This window comes from Phoca vitulina, unplaced genomic scaffold, assembly GCF_004348235.1.
Source record: "Phoca vitulina isolate PV1807 unplaced genomic scaffold, GSC_HSeal_1.0 scaffold6, whole genome shotgun sequence".
In the NCBI taxonomy this organism is placed as follows: Eukaryota; Metazoa; Chordata; class Mammalia; order Carnivora; family Phocidae; genus Phoca; species Phoca vitulina.
In genome coordinates, this window is record NW_022589709.1 from 53,456,419 (window position 1) to 53,477,096 (window position 20,678).

The 20,678-nt window shown below is 43.2% G+C and overlaps 1 protein-coding gene across 13 annotated transcripts in view; it reads right to left on the reverse strand.

Moving 5' to 3' along the window:
* The window catches only part of ARHGEF28 (Rho guanine nucleotide exchange factor 28), a 307,933-nt gene that overhangs the window by 127,903 nt on the left and 159,352 nt on the right, over positions 1–20,678 (reverse strand). For 12 of the 13 annotated variants that reach the window (XR_004299393.1, XR_004299394.1, XM_032404209.1 and 9 more), the window contains 4 exons: positions 19,640–19,820; positions 17,662–17,734; positions 6,457–6,509; positions 5,824–5,884 (listed from right to left, as the gene is read on the reverse strand). Coding sequence is in view for 11 of the 13 variants with exons in the window: in XM_032404209.1 (XP_032260100.1) it covers positions 5,824–5,884; positions 6,457–6,509; positions 17,662–17,734; positions 19,640–19,820 (368 nt within the window). In the remaining 2 variants the exon portion in view is untranslated. The remainder of the gene's footprint in view (positions 1–5,823; positions 5,885–6,456; positions 6,510–17,661; positions 17,735–19,639; positions 19,821–20,678) is intronic. The other variant, XM_032404212.1, reaches the window with a different exon arrangement.

Consider the following 20,678-nt stretch of genomic DNA (forward strand, 5'->3'; position numbering starts at 1 on the left):
TTTAACACAGTGTTTGTATGTGTGTTTTCTAACCAGAAGAAAAGCAATATGATACTACACACCTCCAGTAAGGCTTTAGTTTCTTCATATGCTCTAGTTTATAGTACATATTAACCTAAAAGTCCCACAATTCTTTAATTCATGGGATAGAATTCTGCCAATAAATATTCTAATTGTCTAATTTAAAGAAAAATGCTTTATTCACATTCCACAAGAAAAATATGCCCAAACAATGAAGCCACAAATAGAACAGGCAGAACACTTATAGTAAAGGACCCAAACAGAGCTTGTAATATTCAGCAGAATTCCAGTAAGTCAGTAATTTCTTCTACCAAAAACAACGTTTAAAACCTCAACAAGTGTAGTAAGAAAATTTCATTGAACACAACAGAAGGAATACGAGTCCATTTTTACAAATAACTTTGCATTCCCAGTGGTCTTGGGTTATTTCTCCATTCCTAGCCCCAGCTCCTTTATTTCAAAATCCAATCACTGATAAGCTTTGGCTTGTGGTAAAAATAAAAACTGCCCCCCCACCACCACAAAGGAATCCACAGAAGATTCTGTAGCCTGGGGCATAGAGAAAGATCTGCCAAAAATCAGACTTCAAAACTTCTTTTTCAGAAGGTTGAGAGCTCTGCTAAGTTTCCTTCTCCCTGACACTTTTTAAATATTCCTTCATGTTTAACATTCTTGAGATCTCAACATAGATACACATATGTTATCAAATAACAGCCAACAGAGGGCCCACTTCTACAGACATGGGTCCCAGATTTTTTTTTTTTTTTTAAGATTTTATTTATTTATTTGTCAGAGAGAGAGAGAGCACAAGCAGGGGGAGAGGCAGGCAGAGGGAGACGCAGGCTCCTTGCTCAGGAAGGAGCCTGATGCAGGAATCGACCCAGGACCCCGGGACCATGACCTGAGCTGAAGGCAGATGCTTAACCGACTGAGCCACCCAGGCATCCCATGGGTCCTAGATCTTAAGATTCCCTGCTGTTTGGAATCATCTCAAAACTGTTCCCACAAACAACTTAAAAGTGCTGTTTTATATGCTTGTATAACTTAGCGGCATTAATTTATTTCTAAACTTTTAGTTAATATAAGAGAACAAAGACTAACCCGGTTAGCCCTACTTATTTGGTGCTTTATGCCAAACCAGCAGGATTCACTACACAGTCTCCACGCACCTTACCACTGAAATCCATGGGCTTGGACCTCTCCCAGATAGACCCACAAATGGGGATCCCAAAAAACGAGTTTGTACTACACCAAACATTCTGCTCTAGAGGGGCTGATCCTCTGGATCTTCCAATGATTTCCTTCCAGCTTCCGTTTACTGAAAATATTCTTTCCTAAGTTTCCTATATAGCACCTTTGTTTCTCCTTCTGGGTCTTTTCTGTAGTCCTGAAAGTCTGTGCTGTCTAGGTGAAGCAATCTGAAACACTCTGCTTCCTACTGAACATTTCTGTCTATTTCTGCTTCCTTCTCCTCATGACTGGTCTGGATCAATTTTTTGGGGTATCAGGTCAGGTTTCTTTCCACACCAGCTTTGTTTTATCTCTCTCCTTGGTACCCACACCTCCCAGGCCCCAACACCTACTAACTAAAAGATTAAAAGGTTTTCTTTTTCTCGTGTTACATATAGGTAACCAACAGTAATAGCAATGAAGTGACCCAAAGTACTAAAGAATAATTGGGATTCGAACCTCAGCATATACTGAAAATCAGGTCCCTCTATAAAATCAAGCAATACATATTATAAAAAGAAGAGCTTTTCCTCTCACTGATAAATACTGACTGGCAAAATCTAGACATATTCCCCTTCTTCTTAGAAAAGTAACCCCTATTTTTTGTAGAAAAATGTACAGAATCATTTTAAACTACCTACTAACACAGAACTTACTTATGGCATATAATGTTAAATGAATAAAACAGGGCACAAAATTCTATTGTTTACATGATCACAACTATTTTAAAAATAGATGCACGTAAAAATACTGGTAGGAATACAGCTAAGTTTAATAGCAGCTGCTTTGGGTGGGCAAAATATAGGGTTGTTTCTCTCTTTTCCTACAGGTTCTAAAATTCCCAATTTTTCTACTGTGAGCATTTATTGCTTCCACAATTTAAAAATATTATTTTTGAGGCGCCTGGGTGGCTCAGGTATTGAGCGTCCGCCTTTGGCTCAGGTCATGATCCCAGGGTCTTGGGATCAAGCCCTGCATCGGCTCCCTGCTCAGCAGGCAGCCTGCTTCTCCCTCTCCCACTCCCCCTGCTTGTGTTCCCTCTCTCGCTGTGTCTCTCTCTGTCAAATAAATAAATAAAATCTTTAAAAAAATTAAAATTAAAATTAAAAAATTTTAAAAATAAAAATATTATTTTTTCCAAAAGTCTCATTTTGACATGATATTCTATATGAAATCTTCTCTGCCCCACTCTCTGCCAGCCAGACCTGGGGTAGTAAATGCAGTCTTCCTTCCTGCCCAGAGCTTCAAGGTACTGGGACTTCTTAAGCACAGAACCATGATGCCAACCAATTCCATCACCACCTCCCCTAATGTCTCTACCTCCCTCCTATCTTGTCCCTTGAGGAAAGTTAAAACATGCTCACATGGTTCTTGTTTTAACCACTCTATCTCACCAATCCTTCATTTTTTCTATCCAAATAGTCCTACAATGTACAGCTGTAGGTAGGTAACTCTCAAGCCATCTTTAGTCCAATGCAGGACATGGCTGATAAATTACTGCAGGAAAATCAACATCAGTCTGAATGTCACTAAATCTGGTCTGACATACACAACTTCACTCACACTCTGGAGTATCACTTGCTAAGAGAGCAGGAGTGTCACCTTCCAGGAGCTTCTGTAATTCACCTGCCACATTGGCACTCTTGATTCGCAGTCCTCAAGGACAAACTTAACTTTTAACTGAAAATCTTCATTTCTAATGAGGCACAGTTCTATTTTTTTCAAATTCAACCCTTTAAAAGTAGAGTTCACAAGACAGCAATGTATCAAGCCATTTGCAATTTGGCTAGTGCAATGATGGTTTATGCATCTTCATTTGCAGGTGGGATTCCAAGAAGGCAGCTGAAGCTCACCATCCCTCCAAATTCTCACAGCTGTCCCCTTGCTCGTGCTTGATGTTCACTTCCCTTCTCCTTGGCACAGCATTTGCTGGGGCCCACTATTGAGCTTCTATTTCTTAATCCTATTGAGTCCTGCAGACTTGAGCCAAACAGATTCTTTCTCCCTTCTTAATTTCTCTACTGACCCATCTCATCTATGTTCTCTAAATTCATTTCCTCTGAATGCTCTGCCCTCTCTCTCCATTCTACATGCCTACAATGTAAAGGAAACACACACTGAGAAGTTCCGGTCTGCACTCTGATAGCACCAGTACTGGATCCCAACCCTTCAACTGCCATTCTCCCCTTTGAGGCTCTTATAGCATCCACAGAGAACAGAGCCATCACTCCTGAACATCCCCTTACTACTCACTGAGGTGGTTCAGAAGCACTGGCTTGGATGAGCTTACCAGCTATTACCCACCCAAGACATCATCTCTGCAATCAACAGTCCTTTTCAGTGTATGAACTAATGGCCAGTAGGATTCTTGATGCTCTGATGGTCAACAATACAAAGGGAACTTCCGGGGCAATAAAAACTAAAGCTATAAGTTAATTCCTCAGCCACACAGTCATACATCACACACACAATAGACCTATGTGGCTACTATTCATGTTGAATAGTACAGATATAAAACATGCCTATCGTCACAGCAAGTTCTACTGTAACGTCACTGATGTAGTTTACGAGAGCATGCTAAACTAACATCATACCATTCTGAATAATACAAGTCAGCAAAGAAATAAACCTCGATCCCACATTTATCAGTATGTCCTTGGAGACTGAGCAGAATGTAAGCACATATAAAATAACACAACAGTTTGGAAGTGGCCTTGTGGAAAAGCTGTTTCAATTTCCAGACTCCAGCTTATCATCCAACTATTGCTCACTGCTTCCTGTCCCCTTCTGTCCCAGAAGGTTCTTTTAAAATCTACTACCATTTTCTTTGCATAAAGTCAGGTAAGTTTTTTCAATCCTAAAAGTTTAAATGAAGAAAAAAGCCAATGTTAGCACAAGGAACAATCATTTGTGGCCCTTTTCATAACTCACTGGGGATTAAAGTCATACGAGTTTGTCTCAAATCATTTATTACGATCCTCCTCAGACACAATGATGTTACTGACAAAACACACCAATTAGATCAGGCTACTATATTCTCCTTACCACGGGGCTTCTTACCCAGCAAATGTACCGGTTTGAGAATGGAGTTTTTAAAAGTGAAAATTAAAATCATCCTATGTAATACTTGTAACAGCCGACATTCCCCCCCCTCCAGCAATTTGTCTTGGTAAACATTCTTCAAAGCTAACATTCCTGGAAGCATGATGTAATTTGTAGATGAGACATCCTGTATGCTCGAGCAGCAGCTATGCTCCTGGATTTAATGGCCTCCAAGAGTCATTTAAACTGAGATGTTTGCTTCCATTTCCCCTTCCTCTTCCCCTCTTCTGGAAGTATATCATTACCCTTACCTTATATAGCAGAAATATTCAAGGTGTGCGAATTGCTTGGCAGAGTCTAAGTTTCTGTTCCAGTTTCAGTGGTAGTACCTCGTCCGAAGAGACCGGGCAGACACCACTGGCTTGGAGCCAGGCTACGGGCAGCAGAGCCAACGGCCGCTGACGGTCGTGCTTTCTCCTCACCTGGCTTTATTCTTCATGAGTCGCCCCCCACCGCTGTCACTGTCCTGCCCGTGCCTGCCAAATGTGCCAACAACACTCCACTGGCCTCCAGCAAGACCCCTGTGCCGCGAGGCTCCAGGCCTGGCCCCCCTCACTACTAAACTCACCCTGGGCATCATCTCGGTCTTCCCCCCTTTCACATCAGCCTGAGCACTCCTCTACCACCGCTAATACCACCCCACTCCCGGCAACACCTAGCACCTAGCTCTGCGCCGGGGCTTTCCACTCAGCCCCAGAGGTCTGCACAGACCGCCCAGGGGCCCACAGGAGACATCAGCTGATGGCCCAGGTTATGTATGTCCTCCAGCCTCCAACAGCTTCCTCAGGCTCAAACTCAAAGGGGAACTCTAGGGTCCAGATTAGCCCTCAAGAACCAGCAAGCGGCCAGGGAGACCTGGAGACATGCCCTAGGAAGATGTGAACTAGAATCTGTAGGCAGATGAGCATGTCCAGTCCCAGGGAAAAACTACCTTCACTGTGCCATGGGATGTCCTGGTGCCCAGACAATGTCTGGTCCTTCCGCAGGCTCGTCAGCTCAGCTCCAAGGGCCCCACAACTGGGCATCAAAATGGGACGGTGGTAAGCCTGGGGTTCCAGGGCCAGGCAGAATGGAGTTAGGAGTCTCAGTCCCACCACAGGCTGTCTGCCCGGGGCCTCAGTCACTTCACCTGAAACCGAAGCTGGTGCCTACCTCAGAGAAGTTACGAGGTAACTAACACAGGACCAGTCCCAAGCCAGAGTCCGGCTCAGAGCTCAACTGCTCAGGCAAAGCCTTCATTGCTTTGTCTTGGTGTGTTTTTCAAAGGATTATAAGTGGAGCCTCAACCCCTGAACTCAAAGTATTGTAACTGCTGCGGCAACAAAAATGTATCTGCATCGGTTTTGAAAACTAGACAAAGCTCCCAGGAAGGAAGGTTTTATTTTAAAATTTATTTTCTTCTGGTCCTCTCTATACCCAGGACTGGCATACTCTTAGGAGTACAGGGGAAAGCACTATTTTGGAACATACCCGAATCTAGACTGTCCCGGTCTTCGTGGTCATTCGGTTGAACCACCAGGTTTTCCACACACTGGAAAAGATAAGGTCAGGCAGGGTTTTGACAAAAATTACTTTTGTGCCCCAATTCTGTTGATTTTTATCAACTCAGAAAAAACCACCTCAGAAACTATCAGTGAAGACATGTTACATGTCTCGCCGCACATCAACAAAACTAGTCTTGTACTTACATAGTGTTATTCAGGAGCTACAGAAAGGGAAGGACCCGCCCCACACGGAAGCCCTCCCTAGGTCCTTTCTTCCCAGGACGTCTCCCGAGCGTACTCTTGCAGTCACATTGCTGGCAAACATTTGTAGCTACCCATCTTTAAGGAAAAACTTGGTTTTGGAAAATGTATATAATCGTCTTGAATATACAACTGCAACCCAGAAAGACAGCCAGCTTTGGTCATGAAGAGTAGAGACTGAAAATGCAATAAAGCCAACTGAATTTCAAGTTATTCTGAATGTGACATGGGGTACACATGGAGGTCTGTTTTTGTTTTTTTTGGGGGGGGGATAAATTTGTTATTACCACTAGATCTTCACTTCTACTTCAGCTCTGGGGAAAAGTGCAAAAAAGAAAGAGGGGCAGAGAATCATTACCTTTACATCCTCCTTTTCAGGTGATGATCTGCTGGTCACCAAATTCTTAATCTCTGCAAAAGGAATGATCCTCATCAGGATCTGCTGATAGGAGCTTTCAATGAAAAAAAAAAGAAAGAAAGAAAGAAAGAAAACCCAAAAAGCAGGCAACAAATATAAATGAATTGCCCCAGGAGCTGTCTGTGCGGAGCTAGCCTAGATTAGGCTTCTTAAAAATCAACTGTCCACAGAGTATGTGATGGTCCAACTGCCACACTCTGGTAATATTTGTGTGGACCAAGAGGTAAACAAGCCCAGGACCTCTTGCAGGAAGTCCTGAGGAAAAAAAAAACCATCATTAAATCAACAAATGCCCCTGATTCGGAAGGCAGGCTGCTCACAGAACGAAGGCTCTTCAAAATAGCTGAGATTCTAAGGACATGACTAGTACCTACCTAAGGATATCCCACATGTCTAGTTCCTTAAATACCACAGATTTCATGTTTCAAAAGCGCATAATTCATTCCAGATGAGGTTCTGCCTTTCCTTGGGCATCCTTGAAAGTCCGTAACACCAGCACAACCCTTGGGCTCCCACCACAAATGGTGCCAGGCTGAGCACGGACAGGCCCCAGGCACGCCAGGTACCCTTTTTCTGAATAAACCTTTCCTGGAAATATTAGTGGTCAGCATGTTCTAAGTTAAACATTTAAGGGGTATTTTCCTCTGGGTCTCGACTGGTTCTCTTCCCACTCAGTTGCCCGTAAACAAGAGCCACTATTGTTAATATATAACCACCAAAAGCAGACTTGGGCCTGCGGAAAATAAGCGCTGGACACTCCTAGCAAGGGCAGGTAGTTAAGAAACTTTAGCAACAACGGTAGGAATATACACTATTGTGGGCCCAAGGCCTCCTCTGGACTCCCTCAGCTGCCCTGCCTGATGCCGATTCTGGGGAAACCCCACTAGTTAACCTAGACAGTCCCCGCTCCACTTTGCCAGCCCATTAACTGAAGCCACCAGAGGCTTCACACCTCCAGGTGGATTTATTCAAGCTCCTCTTATTGCCAGGCACGGAAGCTAGGAGGTTCATTCATGTTCTTGCTTAGAAAAAGTATAAGGTACTTTCCTGACAAATCAGAGTAAGGCAAGGATAGAGCAGAGAAGTCAACTTCCTCACTGTCCTGATGGGCTTTTTAAAATATGCGTAATAGAAACTTTGCATTTACTAACAATTAATGAGATATTTATACTCCACAGTAGTTTAGTCTCTTGAATCCATAATCCTTCTTAGCCCCATAGTTTAAAATGAAACGATAATACCTTCAGTTTCACGTGGTCATGTCAACTGACATCAACAGGGATTAAGGACACGCGGACACCGAGCCTGGGCGGCTTTTGCTCTCTGGCACCCCCCCCACCTACCTTTAAATGCACACCCCACACAGGGCCTCCAGGTGGCAGCACAGTAACGTCTGCACAACAACACGGTCGGCCCTAGGAATGCCAAAATGAACTGGCTTCGCCCTTCAAAAGCTGGCTGCTCAAGTGCCCAAATTCAAAACCCTAACATAAAGCTTTCTGCCCCAGTGCACAGATGCAGAAAGTGATGGGAAGCACCTATAGAAAATACGACGGATTTTGTTTTGAAACACACAAGCCCAAACTCTAAAAGTTGGCTAGGTGGGGGAAAGAGCACCATTTGCTGAAGAAAGGGAGGGTAACGAGAACCCAAGTTTCAATAGACACTTCTGCCTAGATATCAAGAGAGTCGCACACGTTTTTATTTTGTTATTATAAAATATTCCTTTAAAACTGTTTCAGACCGTATGCTCTTGAATTTAGGATTCTGCATTTCTAAAGAATTATGTACCTAGGGTGGTTGATGAAAAGGAATAGCATGCATTTTGTTCAAGATCGTACTAATGCAGAAGGCCACAGCATCTGAGAAAACCCAGCTTGCAGTAACAGAAGCTGGGTCATCATGGTAAGTGTGTTCACATTCCAGCTTCCTGCCACTCTCAAAATTTCACTGTTTGCACACTGTCAGCCTACAGTTTTCCTTATTATCTACTGCATTTTTCTTTTGTTTCGGGTATAATCTAATTAATGCCACTACCACAAACTTTATTAAAAGAGACAAGTGTTTATAAAATTTGTACTTCATCAGTTTAAAAATAGCTTCCAAAGTTATAAAATCTTTATGCAAACATTATTAAAAATATTTGTGACAGCGTATAGATTCAGAATAATAATGTATCTTTAATTAATCTGGGACAATACACAGCTACATCCTAGAGCTTTTAAAGAATTTGGCACTCATTCGACCGGAGTTTAATCAAATTGCTCCAGGAGAGTTTCTGCTAAATGACTAGGATCCTCTTACACTCACTCCACTGTAACACCAACGGCATAGTGCGATCAAACCACACATTGCCATGGCAACCTGCAGCAGATAATGATATCAGTAACTTTTAAAGGCCTATTAATCTTGCCTGCATGGCCCACCCAGAAGGATTATCCCCTCTAAATCCGATTTACCAAACTTAATAAACATGTTCTCTTATTGCCAAACTATAATGGAACAATAAATAATCTCTAATATTCATGTTCACCAGCAACACCGTACCAGCAAACAGGGTTTTCAAACAATAGGGTTAGGCAGCTCTAAGATGACTACCAGTGTTTTGTTAAGAAACAAATTAGCCTAATAGATCTCAACTCTGTGTTAAGTCTTATTGCTCCCTTTTGAAAAATGGGACCACAGAGGCTGCACTTAGGCAAAGCAAAAGCTTACACTGAAAATACAGGACGATCAGTATTCTCCTTTAACTACCCTTTGCTGTGTCATCTGACTCCTCCCAGGAAGGAGGCAAAAAAAAAAAAAAAAAAAAAATCATGATCAGAGCCAGCCAGACAACTACTGCTGCTTCATTCTTGGTTCAGGTTCAACTGTCCACAATCAAGTTCACAACTGGGTTAGATTGGCAGGGCATCATCACAAGTACAACTGAAAAACGAGGGTCATGCTCTCAGCTCACGCTGCCTCCCCCACAAAGGCCCAAAGTAGAGTGGTGCAGTCTTTGAATGGATCCTTTTCTCTCAACCGACTGAGTTCTGGGAAGGCTGGGTCCAAATTGATTTTGGCCCAACCCTTGAATCCCCAGTGCCAAGCGAGTGCCTGTCATATTAAAGGCACTGAATAAATGCTTCTCTCCTCCACCTCAATCTGGTGGCCCAAAATAGCTGACGAGATGTACTGGATCATTAGGCAAGCTCTAGGTCAGGACAGGGAAGGGAAAGTTGTTCACTTTTTTGAAATACTAATTGAAACACTTTGAATACCAGCACTGTTTATCATAACTTCTGAACTGCCAGATTGAGCAGACAGATGAATGCTTTTCCCTTTGCTTCCTCCCACCCCTCTATCTAAGCCCCAAAACCACCCTTTTCTTTCCAGTTTATGCACTGGTGTTTCCCTTCTAACAACTTTGCTTCAATTTATCACTTCAGTGTTTTATCCTAGTGTGTATGTCCAATTCACAAATCCCAGAGAACTAAAATGGCAGAGGGAACAAATTTGAGAAACTCTCCTACTCTTAACTCACAGACTATCTTAATACTGTGCCCTTTTGTTTCAGTATCTCAATTACTCCATTTTTTCCTAAAAGTGGGGATACTAGTAAAAACTACCTTTTGGACTTCCCAGTATAAATATGGATTGGGAGAAAGGATAAGGCAATTATCTATAAAAATATGAGCATAAGCCCCATTAGTCTGTGAGCCCCAACAGTCCATTCAAGTGAACAAGCATTGTTGAGCCACAGGATCAGCCAGGGAGAGGACATCAGGTGAAAGAAGAAATTCCTACCCTAAAGCAACTCCAAATGTATTATTTACAATATAATTTTCATATTTGCACTCTACATCCTTTCAAAAAGATTTTGACATCTTTTTTTACATACTTTAAATTACTTGTGACACTTTTTTGAGCCACAAAAATTAAAAAGCAAAAGAAAACCACTGTTAATGTTTTAGAATATACTTCTTCTCTACATGCATGTTTTTAACAGCTTTAAGGTATAATATCATATTAATTACCCATTTTAAGTGTACAATTCAATTATTTTTGACATATTCAATGTTTTGCAATCATTAGCACAATTTGAGAACATTTTCATTACCCCCAATAAGAAACCCTATATCCATTAGCATTCACTACCCATTTCTCCCTAACTGCCTCCCCCCCAACCCCAAAGGCAACCACCAATCTTCATTCTGTCTTAACGGATTTGTCTGTTCTGGATATTTCATATAAATGGCATCACATAATATATGGTCTTTTGTATGGGGATTCTCTCACAGAATGTAATATTTTTAAGGTTCGTTCATGTTGTAATCTATCAGTAGTACATTCCTTTTTATTGCCAAATGCCATTCCACCGTATGGATGGACCACATTTTGTATATCCACTCCTGATGGACATTTAGGTTGCTCCCGCCTTTTGGCAGTTACGAATAATGCTGCTATGAACACTAGCATACATGTTATTATGGAGATGGAGGTTTTCATTCTATCTAGGAGTGTCATTACTGGGTCATACAGTAACTATGCTTAATATGTTTTTATAATATCATTTTGGGTTTGTTTTGTTTTGTTTACATCTCCAGTATGCATTTGCCCACTCCCCATAAAGTCTCAAACAGTGAAGAACTTACTCGTGGGGGAGAAAAAAAGATACGCTCAGCCCAAAACTTTGGTTGCAACTATCACATAAGCAGAAGTTCTAAATCATGACATCTCACACTGAGGTCATGATGTAATTTGCCTGATTTATTCAACTGCTTGAATAAAATGAGGCAAGTCATACTTGAAAGTTATAAACAACATTCAATTTTGTCTTGTGAATACTTTTCTGTCCCTCTGACTTCCCACTTAGATTCTATTTCAACTCAGGAAAGAAACTCTTTAGCTATATTTTCAACTTAAGCTTATTTCAAGTGTATTAGACTCCTGATACAATCAGGCTCCATTAATGCTAGTCCTTGCCTCTACCCAGCTGATCTGACCCAGCTGATCTGACCCAGCTGGAACCAGTATCCATAGCCCATCTGAACAGAGTCTGTTACATCTAGGTGAGTTCTGAAGAATCTAAGATTCTTTCCAGCTCAAACTGAGATTCTTCTGATAAACTGGGGAGGCAAGGAGGAGAATTTTTCTTCATGTGTGAGAAAATACTAGTATTATAATAATAAATAAAATGAGCATCATATTAACTTGATATCCTATTTTTATCCTTGGCCCTTTGATGATGAAACTCGCTCTCTCCTGTGGGCAGGAGGAGAAAGTAGATTGGCAAAGTCAGCCTCTCAAGGAAGCACAGAGAAAGCTGAGCTGCTCTGTAAGATGAAATGAACAATTACAAATCACTTCCCAGGGCTGGAAAGTACATTCCCTTAGTATGATCTGTATTGTCTCAAAAATGCCAAAATACTTGACATTCAGGCGAACAACGCTGATCAAGTCCTTGGATGGATACTCCAAACTGGGGTTAAGATAAGAACTCTGTGTCCAACTGAGTAACCATCCCCACAGAACAGTCTAATTGCTGTCCTGACATCCCCAACACCTCAAGTCCCAGCCATCCTGGTGTAAATGACCTGTATCTTGACATTGAAACCATATTCAACACTTCTTAAAAAAGCATTCAGTTACAATATTTAATAAATGAAGAATCTTGGAAAGGAAATCTTGCATAGATAAAAGCCCTCTTGTTTTCCCAATAACTCATAGGAGATACTCAAAGAAGGAGAATCCCCCACCCACCCACGCAACTCCCTCTTCACATTTCACTCACCCAGAGCACACAGAGAAGGGCTGCATCCTCATCTAAAGAATGTTCAAACAAAACAATCTGCTCACCTCGTTACTGTGACAGGAAGAGCCTCGTCTTGGTATCCCAACACATGCATGATTACCACTAAATCCAGCCTAGCACATGTTACAACTTGCACTTATAATAAGCTACCTTTGCTATGATGCTTCCCAATGGCTAAGCATCAAAGGTCAGACACTAGTCCAGGGGCTCCATCTGTATTTTCTCATTTAAGCCTCACTATGAAGTATTAAATGATACACCCAACTCCACCATTTTGCAAAAAAGGAAACACAGCTGAATAACCCGCACGATGTTCAGAAGCCAGGTCATGGCAGAGCTGAGGTTTTAGCAGAGTCTGCCTGTAGCTGCTGTGTGTCATCAAGACATGCCTGTGCACGTGGGTCATAAATCTTCCTTGTAAGAACTTTATGAGACAGGTCAGCCATGTGGAAGAAAGCTCATTTCAAGGCAATGATTCCAATTTTGCACTTCACCATCACACAAATGCTGGAGAGAACTCTCCACCAGCAGCCCCAAGACTGCATAGCTAAGTGTGCTGTTACCGAAGGGCGGTGGATAGTCTATAGTGTGAGAGGTAAGAGAATGCACCTGCCTGGCCTTCTGACTGCCTGGGCAAGCTGTCTCACCTCAGACAAGTTACGTGATCTCTCTGTGCTGCCATAAAATTGGGAAAACACACTCCTGACACCCGGAAGTGTCCCTCTCAGTGACCACTGGCAAGTGCACGCCATGAATGTCCCAACTTTGCTCAGCTCACAACTGCATTCCCAGCACCTAGAATGGTGCCTGGCATCCCACAAATACTGGAGGGCAGTTATAGAACAGTAAATTCCTCGAGATCAGGGTTTTTCCCTTTGCTTTTTTGGTTACTGCTATGTCACCAGTGCTTAGAACCCTGCCTGTCAGCAAGTGAGCACTCAAACATTCACTGAATGGGTAAGTCGATGAACCTGCAGGATTCTCAACTGCTTGCCTAGGCTGTGCCTTGTGCCTGGATCCACAGACTCTCCCGCCTTTCTCATGGGGCTCATGAAGAGGAAGCCTCTCTGCCCTGCGGGGAAACTCCCGCTTCAGCCCTGCAGAAAAGGATTCTGCCCCCTGTCTTGTGTGACTACAAGTCATGCTCCAGTCCCAACTCCCCATTTCCTTGTTAATGAAAATGTGGAACATAATTAATGCAGAGAAACCAAAAAAATAAGGGACTATTAACACAGAAGCTGAGACAGCAAATCACATAGGGTTTTGGTTTGGTTTTTAACTACAGAAGAATATAAAACGGAATGGAGTCATGTAATGGTCAGGGGTATTGCGGTGGTTCTGTTTTATGGCCCCAGAGACTCTATCTAGGCAGTTGTCAGCCTCCCAAACAACATCATAAAGTGCAGCAGGGTGTGTGGCGAGGCATGGGTGTTCTTAATATTTGCGATTACCATGAGGAGTTTTACAAACACCTCCCGCGCCCAGCTCCGGTGTGAGCATTACCCATTACCGTACTAATGGATGGCGAGGACCCAGGTGATGGTGAAAAGGAAGGAAAGGTCAGGAGCAGTTGAGATGAGGAAGAGCAGCATCCCCCATGTTCCTTCCCCAGACCACCTCCATGAGATGGCCTAAGAACCATTAAAAGGGGATTCTTGCATGAACCATTTAGAGAACTATTACATAATGTGGCACAGGAGTCATGACTGCAAGACTTAACTAGAAGCTGAAAAACATTAAATGTACTCTCAATTTCCACCAGGAATGGGGGTCTCATAGACTGCATTTTTAACTTATTTGGTCAAAGAATCCTTATTTTTCAAAGCTTCTTCCAAGATTGGGGTTTTGAACAATGCTCTTCAGGAAATCCTAGAATAGCAGGAACAAAGAAGGCAAGGGACAAAAGAGTCGGTTGGTGGATTAATACTAATAATTAGCTTATTCATTTGAGCGAATTAAAAATGAGAAGACTTTTTGGCCATTTCGTTCATTTGGAGTAACTTCCCATCATTCTGGGAGTATGATTACAGTTACGAAACTATGGAAACATAATTGGCTCACAGACAATAATGACACCATTTATCACACTAACGGGGACAGTAAAGCCCATCTCCAGGATAACGCTCTCATCTTTTAATCGATGGCAGCTGCAGATACAAGCTTAGGGCCTCCCACTCCACTCACTGCCCCTGGAGGAACACAAAAACATGATCTCTTAAGAATCTTCTAGTAGGTCACAAAGGGAAAGTTCCCCTTTGGGGTTTAAAGAAGAAGGGGGGAAGCAGACTTTGACATTCAAAATGCTTTGTTTTTCCAGTTGAGTTGCCTAGAGCTTTATGAATGGACAAAAACGGAGCAGTTCCACTTTAGTTGAATACTGCCCTCTGCTGGAACCTGCGAACAGTTTCTAATATGTCCCCCAAGAATATACAAATCAAAGCATTGCCTAGAAGGTCTATACAATACATTACACACTAATGATTTGAAGTTAGAGCACTTGAGTTTTTATCTTTTGCTTACTGCTTGCATGACCACAGGTGTATTACCTTGGCTGCTCCTAGACCCATCAAACTCAACCCATCTAAAATGGGGTACATTTGTTGTCATGATCCTGCTTCCTGTAAGGTCTAACCCAGTTAGGAACACACAAGGACTGGAGGAATCGCCCTTCTCCCTCACCATTGACACCCACCTGACATCTTCCACCTTCAGGGCAGTACCCATCTGTCCCCACCTCTCCACGATCATTACACTGCTGTGGTGCAGACCCTCTTCTGTATTACTTACAGCAGTGCCCCTCCATCCCCCCCACCCCCCACTGAACCCTCCAATGCACTCTCCACATTCTCACAGCGACCTTTCAAAAGTAATAATCTAACCTAATTTGCTTTTGCTTGAAACAGCTCCCAGAGCTGTCAGGGTGGAGTTCCAATTCCTTGCCCTGTGTACAAGCCAGGTCAATATGCCTCCCTCTCAAGCCTGTGTTACTGACAACACACACGTGCCCTCCCCCCACACATACACACGCCCCACACACCCCTAATCAACAGGACTACAAAATGATCTTCATTTCCCTCAATTCATCATGTGATCCAGAACTCTGTATTGCGTACATTTCCTTATCTGGAATTTCTTTCCCTCCATTCGATCACAGCTCCAGGGTCACCTCCTCCAGGAAGCTTTCCCTGACCACTCCACCATCACAAGCCACAGATTTCTCACAGCATTATTTGCATATGACTCCTACTGCACTTATTATAATGTGCTGGGGCAGCTTATTTTTCTGCCCCAACCTCAACTGTCAGCCCCTTAAGGGCGAGAATTTAAACACTTATTCAGACCCTACTTTGCTCTAAATTAGTTTAAAGGTGAATTAGAAGGGAAGAAAATACACAAAATACACAAGTAAAAATCACAAGAAAAAAAGCAAGGACAAATAAGGGTCACACAAAAATGCAGTTAGCAGTACACTACACATTTCCAGGCCAGAAACTTAGCACCAAGTTTTTGTTTTTGTCAACCAGCTACAAGAAAAACACCTTGTAAGTTATAGGTAGAGCAATAAAAGCGAGCCAAATGTTCAGGAGAAGCCAGCATTCCTGACATGAAACCAGAAAGAGGTTCCTCCTACAGGTCTTTAGGAGAAAGCATAAAGAGACCCACGGCCTCCTTAGGCAGGCAGGACCCACTGCCCCCCCAGAGCCTCCAGCACATCATCTACAGAACACACATGAGGGCAACTCCATAGGGGCCCAAGCAGATCCAGCTTGAACAGCAAGCCCAGCTGCTGAGCTTAACCCAGGAGTGTGTGCAATATGGATGGGACTCACAGACTTCCAACAACTTGCTACAAACCTTCCTTATCCAAGACTACTTTTTAACAAACATGGGGGCCAAGAGTTTAAGATTTTACTACCTGACAAGTAAGTGAAATGCAACTCAGTCTGTGTTGCCAAATATAAGCAGAATCAAAACTATTCACCAGCAGTCAACTTTGGTGGCTTCGGGGCAAGGGTCTTGTCCTATCTTTTCTCCCTAACCCCAGCATCCAGCATGGTGGTTCTCAGCCCTATCAGACTATTGTCCCTTTACATGTAACAGATGTTTTGTAATGTCCCTCCACTCTCCTGAAATTGGATAATGTAACCATGCTTTATTATGTATAACCTTATCCTCATGCATAATTTCAAAAAATAAAAAATATTCTAAAATATAAAGGAAAAGGAAAGAATTGATAATCAGATAATATGTACTTCAATACATAAATTGTTTGCCCTAACTACCTTACAAGACATAATGACGAAGTCAGATTCCTACAACTACTAAGATTTGGGATAAAAACGAAAAACAAAACATGAAATCAGAATCTGTTCAAGAAGTCAGGACTATTTAAGAAAAAAGGTAAGAATGCTCCCCAGAATCAAAACTCGTGTCGATCACGAAGACTTGCTAACAGATCGACTTATTTGTATATGGAAAAAGGGAAAAAAACCTGAAATGAAATGAAGTAGAAGCATGTATGCCCAGATAAACTGCCACATTGGAGAAAATAAAGAAGAGTACAGGATTCCTGCAGGTGCATTATTTTTTTAAAGATTTTTTTAAATTTACTTATTTGGCAGAGAGAGAGAGCACAAGCAGGGGGAGTGGCAGGCAGAGGGAGAAGCAGGCTGCCTGCTGAGCAGGGAGCCTGATGCAGGACTCAATCCCAGGACCCTGAGATCATGCCCTGAGCCGAAGGCAGATGCTTAACTGACTGAGCCACCCAGGCATCCCTCAATAATGCATTATTAAGAATATACCTCTTGCTGTGGACTCCCACAAGTAGATACGTAGGACTGTCAACAGCTGTGCGGGACAACCTGGATTGGGTATGACTGTCTGCACCCTGATGAACATCCAGCATCCCCTGCCTTCAGCCCTGCATGCCAGTGGTCATCTCCATCCCCTTTAAGACTGACTAGCCCAGGGCAGAGCAGGGCTCCACAGAGGTGGAACAAGCTGAGGGACCAGGGACTGATGAAGGACAGCCTAGAAGGAACACACTGAACTTGAACATGAGGAGAATACACTGAATCAGGAGAGTACCCTTAAGATCAGGATGGTGGCAGAAGCTGGCCCAGGGCCTAGCCAAGAGCACTCCGTAAATGCTAATTGAATAAAAAGTGAAAGCGGATTACATTGTTTGACACTGTCAGAGGAACCAGCGTCCTTGTGTCCCACAACCCTGATCCTGTCTGTGAGGCCCTTGGTCCCTGTTGTGCTTCACTACCCACTTCAACCACCAGTTAACTTGTTAGTCCTGAGCACTTTCTGGGTTGCTCAGTGTGGGGAAGGAGCTTGGGTACCTTCTTCAGTTTCTGCAGCACTGGATGGCATGTCTTGTCTTTCCTCTGGCCTGGCTTCTTGATCTTCAAGAACCTAAGAAAGAAAAAAAAAAATCAATGAAAACAATCGGAGGCTTCAGATATGCGACAAGGAGATGGAAATCACAAACATGGGTCTGGGAGCTGGGACAGGCCAGACAGTCTGGAGGGGTCTGGAAAGACAGGGTGGGTAAAGCTGCTTGGAGTACACTCAGGCAGCACCCCAGGAAGAGGAGGACAGACACTGGGGGAACCAAGAGGCATGGGTTGCAAACGTCCCCGCCATGAATCTTCTACTACTTTCCCACATCACAACCAGAAGATCCTCAGGAACATAATGCATGAACCAAAAAGGGACAGAAGAACAGAAAATCTTGAAACTGTAAACAGGAGTCACTGTTTCTGCAGGTGCCCATCCTGAGAAACCCCTCCCCATGCCAAAGAACACAGGGTCCGGGGGGCAGGATCCCCAGCACAAGGAAGACCCAGGATGTGCACGGGCCTTGCTCTGCAAGCCAGCGTATGCTGGGGCAGGCTGCCCTGGCTGAGAGCAAGCTGGGGGCCTCAGAGAAAAAGTGCCCTCCTGGAGCTCTCTGCATTTTCTTTTCAAATGGTTACTGCCCGGCCGGTGAGCGATGAAGAGCCACAGAATTACATATTGATGTGCCAAACAGTGAAACAGCCCAAGACTGCATCCGCACATGTTCCCAAACAAACACATGGGCACGCTTGGGCAGGCAGCCCAGCAAATGGCCCAGACCCCTGAACCCTCATGGGCATGTTATTAATTAAACTCAGTGTATCAAGCGCCTTGCTCTTGACCATTTCAGAACAACATCCTGAGGCCAGATAACAACAGCAACAAAAAAACATGAAAATATACACAGTTAACCAAACCACAGAGGGGCAGGAAACAAGAAGTGCCCACTCACCTACCCTCCGTAGCTGTTAACTCCCACCCGCCTTACCCTCAAGAGGCAGTATTGTCTCTTCGAGGACCCATCATGGAATTACAGGGTAGAACAGACCAGGTACGTCCTGGGAGGCACTAAGGAGATGGGAGCCTGAGTGCCTAGGGTCCTAAGAGGTCTCACCACGCAGGCTCAAGGCCCACGTGATTACCTGGGGTCAGCAGTAACCCTGACACCCTAGTCTTTTGGGGAGGGTAACTGCCCAGGCTACCTGAAAAGGGCATCAGGGAATGCTGCTTCCTGATTACAAAACAAAAATGAAATAGGAAAATACTTTTTTTTTTGTAAATGGGGTGTGTTAAAACAATTTTTATTCTTTTTTCTTTAAGATTTTATTTATTTGACAGAGAGAGAGTGAGAGAGGGAACACAAGCAGGGGGGAGTGGGAGAGAAAGAGGGAGAAGCAGGCTTCTCGCTGAGCAGGGAGCCCCATGCAGGGCTCGATCCCAGGACGCTGGGATCATGACCTGAGCTGAAGGCAGACGCTTAACCGACTGAGCCATCCAGGCACCCCAAAACAATTTTTATTCTTTTGAGTAAATTTGGATGCAATTGTAGGACACTTAAATTTCCTAGTTGCCTTATTAATTTTAGCCAAGTTCTAGAACTAAATTCTCAACATTCTGATTAACAGGAAAACGTGTTATGAGAAGAGAACTAAAACAAGATTGAAAAATGTAGCTAAGGGGATGTCTGGATGGCTCAGTTGGCTAAGCGGCTGCCTTCGGCTCAGGTCATGATCCTGGGGTCCTGGGATCAAGTCCCGCATCGGTTCCTTGCTCAGCAGGGAGTCTGCTTCTCCCTCTGTCAGCTCTGCCAGCTGCTCCCCCTGCTTGTGCTCTCCCTCTGACAAATAAATAAATAAAATCTTAAAAAAAAAAAAAAAAAGGTGCTATCCTCCAAAACACGGTTCCCAAAATAATGAGTTTGCAGTCTGTACTCTCAAGGAGTATGAGTTATTATACACCAGAATGAAGAGACACACACACCTTGAGGAGAAAGGCTCTGTCCCAAAAGTATTTCCTGAAGAGTTTAATATCTGCCTCCAACAAATGCTCGGCTATGTGGTTCAGCGTCAGGGTCAGTGTCTCTGATGAATGAATATACTTCAGGAAAGCTTGTTCGCTGAGCTGCACTCGGGAGAAGCCTGGAGAATGTCTGCCCTGGAAACTGAAATGTCACAAATCAAAACCACTGGCAGTTTCCAAGACATCAACCCCAAGATCCCACTACCCTCACTGCCCCCATTATTACCAATCCAACTGGCAAAACGATCCATGAAAGCCATGTACTGACAATAAGTATGTAAGATCATGTAAACAGATGCTAATAAAGCCACCTTCTTCTACCTAGACAAGATGCCAATTGAGAAGCTATTCACATACACTACATACTTTACTGTCATTTGTAGAACTAATGAAACTACTGACTTTTAAACATAGTATTTTACCTCAATATTTCATTCTCTTTTTAATTCAAAAAGATGCCTCTTGCTTTAACGGGGTCACATGTGGTAGAACAAATTAGCTGGCAGCCAACAGCTTATTAGGTGATTACAGTGGAAAACAGATATGATCTCCAGGGAGCACAGTGAGGTTTGGATGTTACAAACAAGTGGGATATTCATAGCACACTGGTCCACTGTTGTAAATCATTTTGTCATGCAAATTAAAACATGCATACATTTGATCTTGTTGTATTCTTGAAAACATCCATAAACAAAGAAACAACATTCCCAAACTAAATTCTTGAAAATAAACTTACTTTCTGTTCTGTTTTGGCCAACAACAGTTGCACATTTATTAGCTATACGTAGGCTTCACAGTTAGTATAATATTCTGGATGGCTCCCAAGGTCATGCAATTGCAACAGTGAAGGAGCATCAGGAGGAAAATGCTAGTGCTTCCAGAGAGCAGCCCACCTCAGCATGTTGTCACATCCCCACGATTGCTTCCAGATTCTTCACTTCACAGTGCTAGCTCTATGGCTCTTTCCTCTTCTTACATGACCCCATTTAATTAATGAATA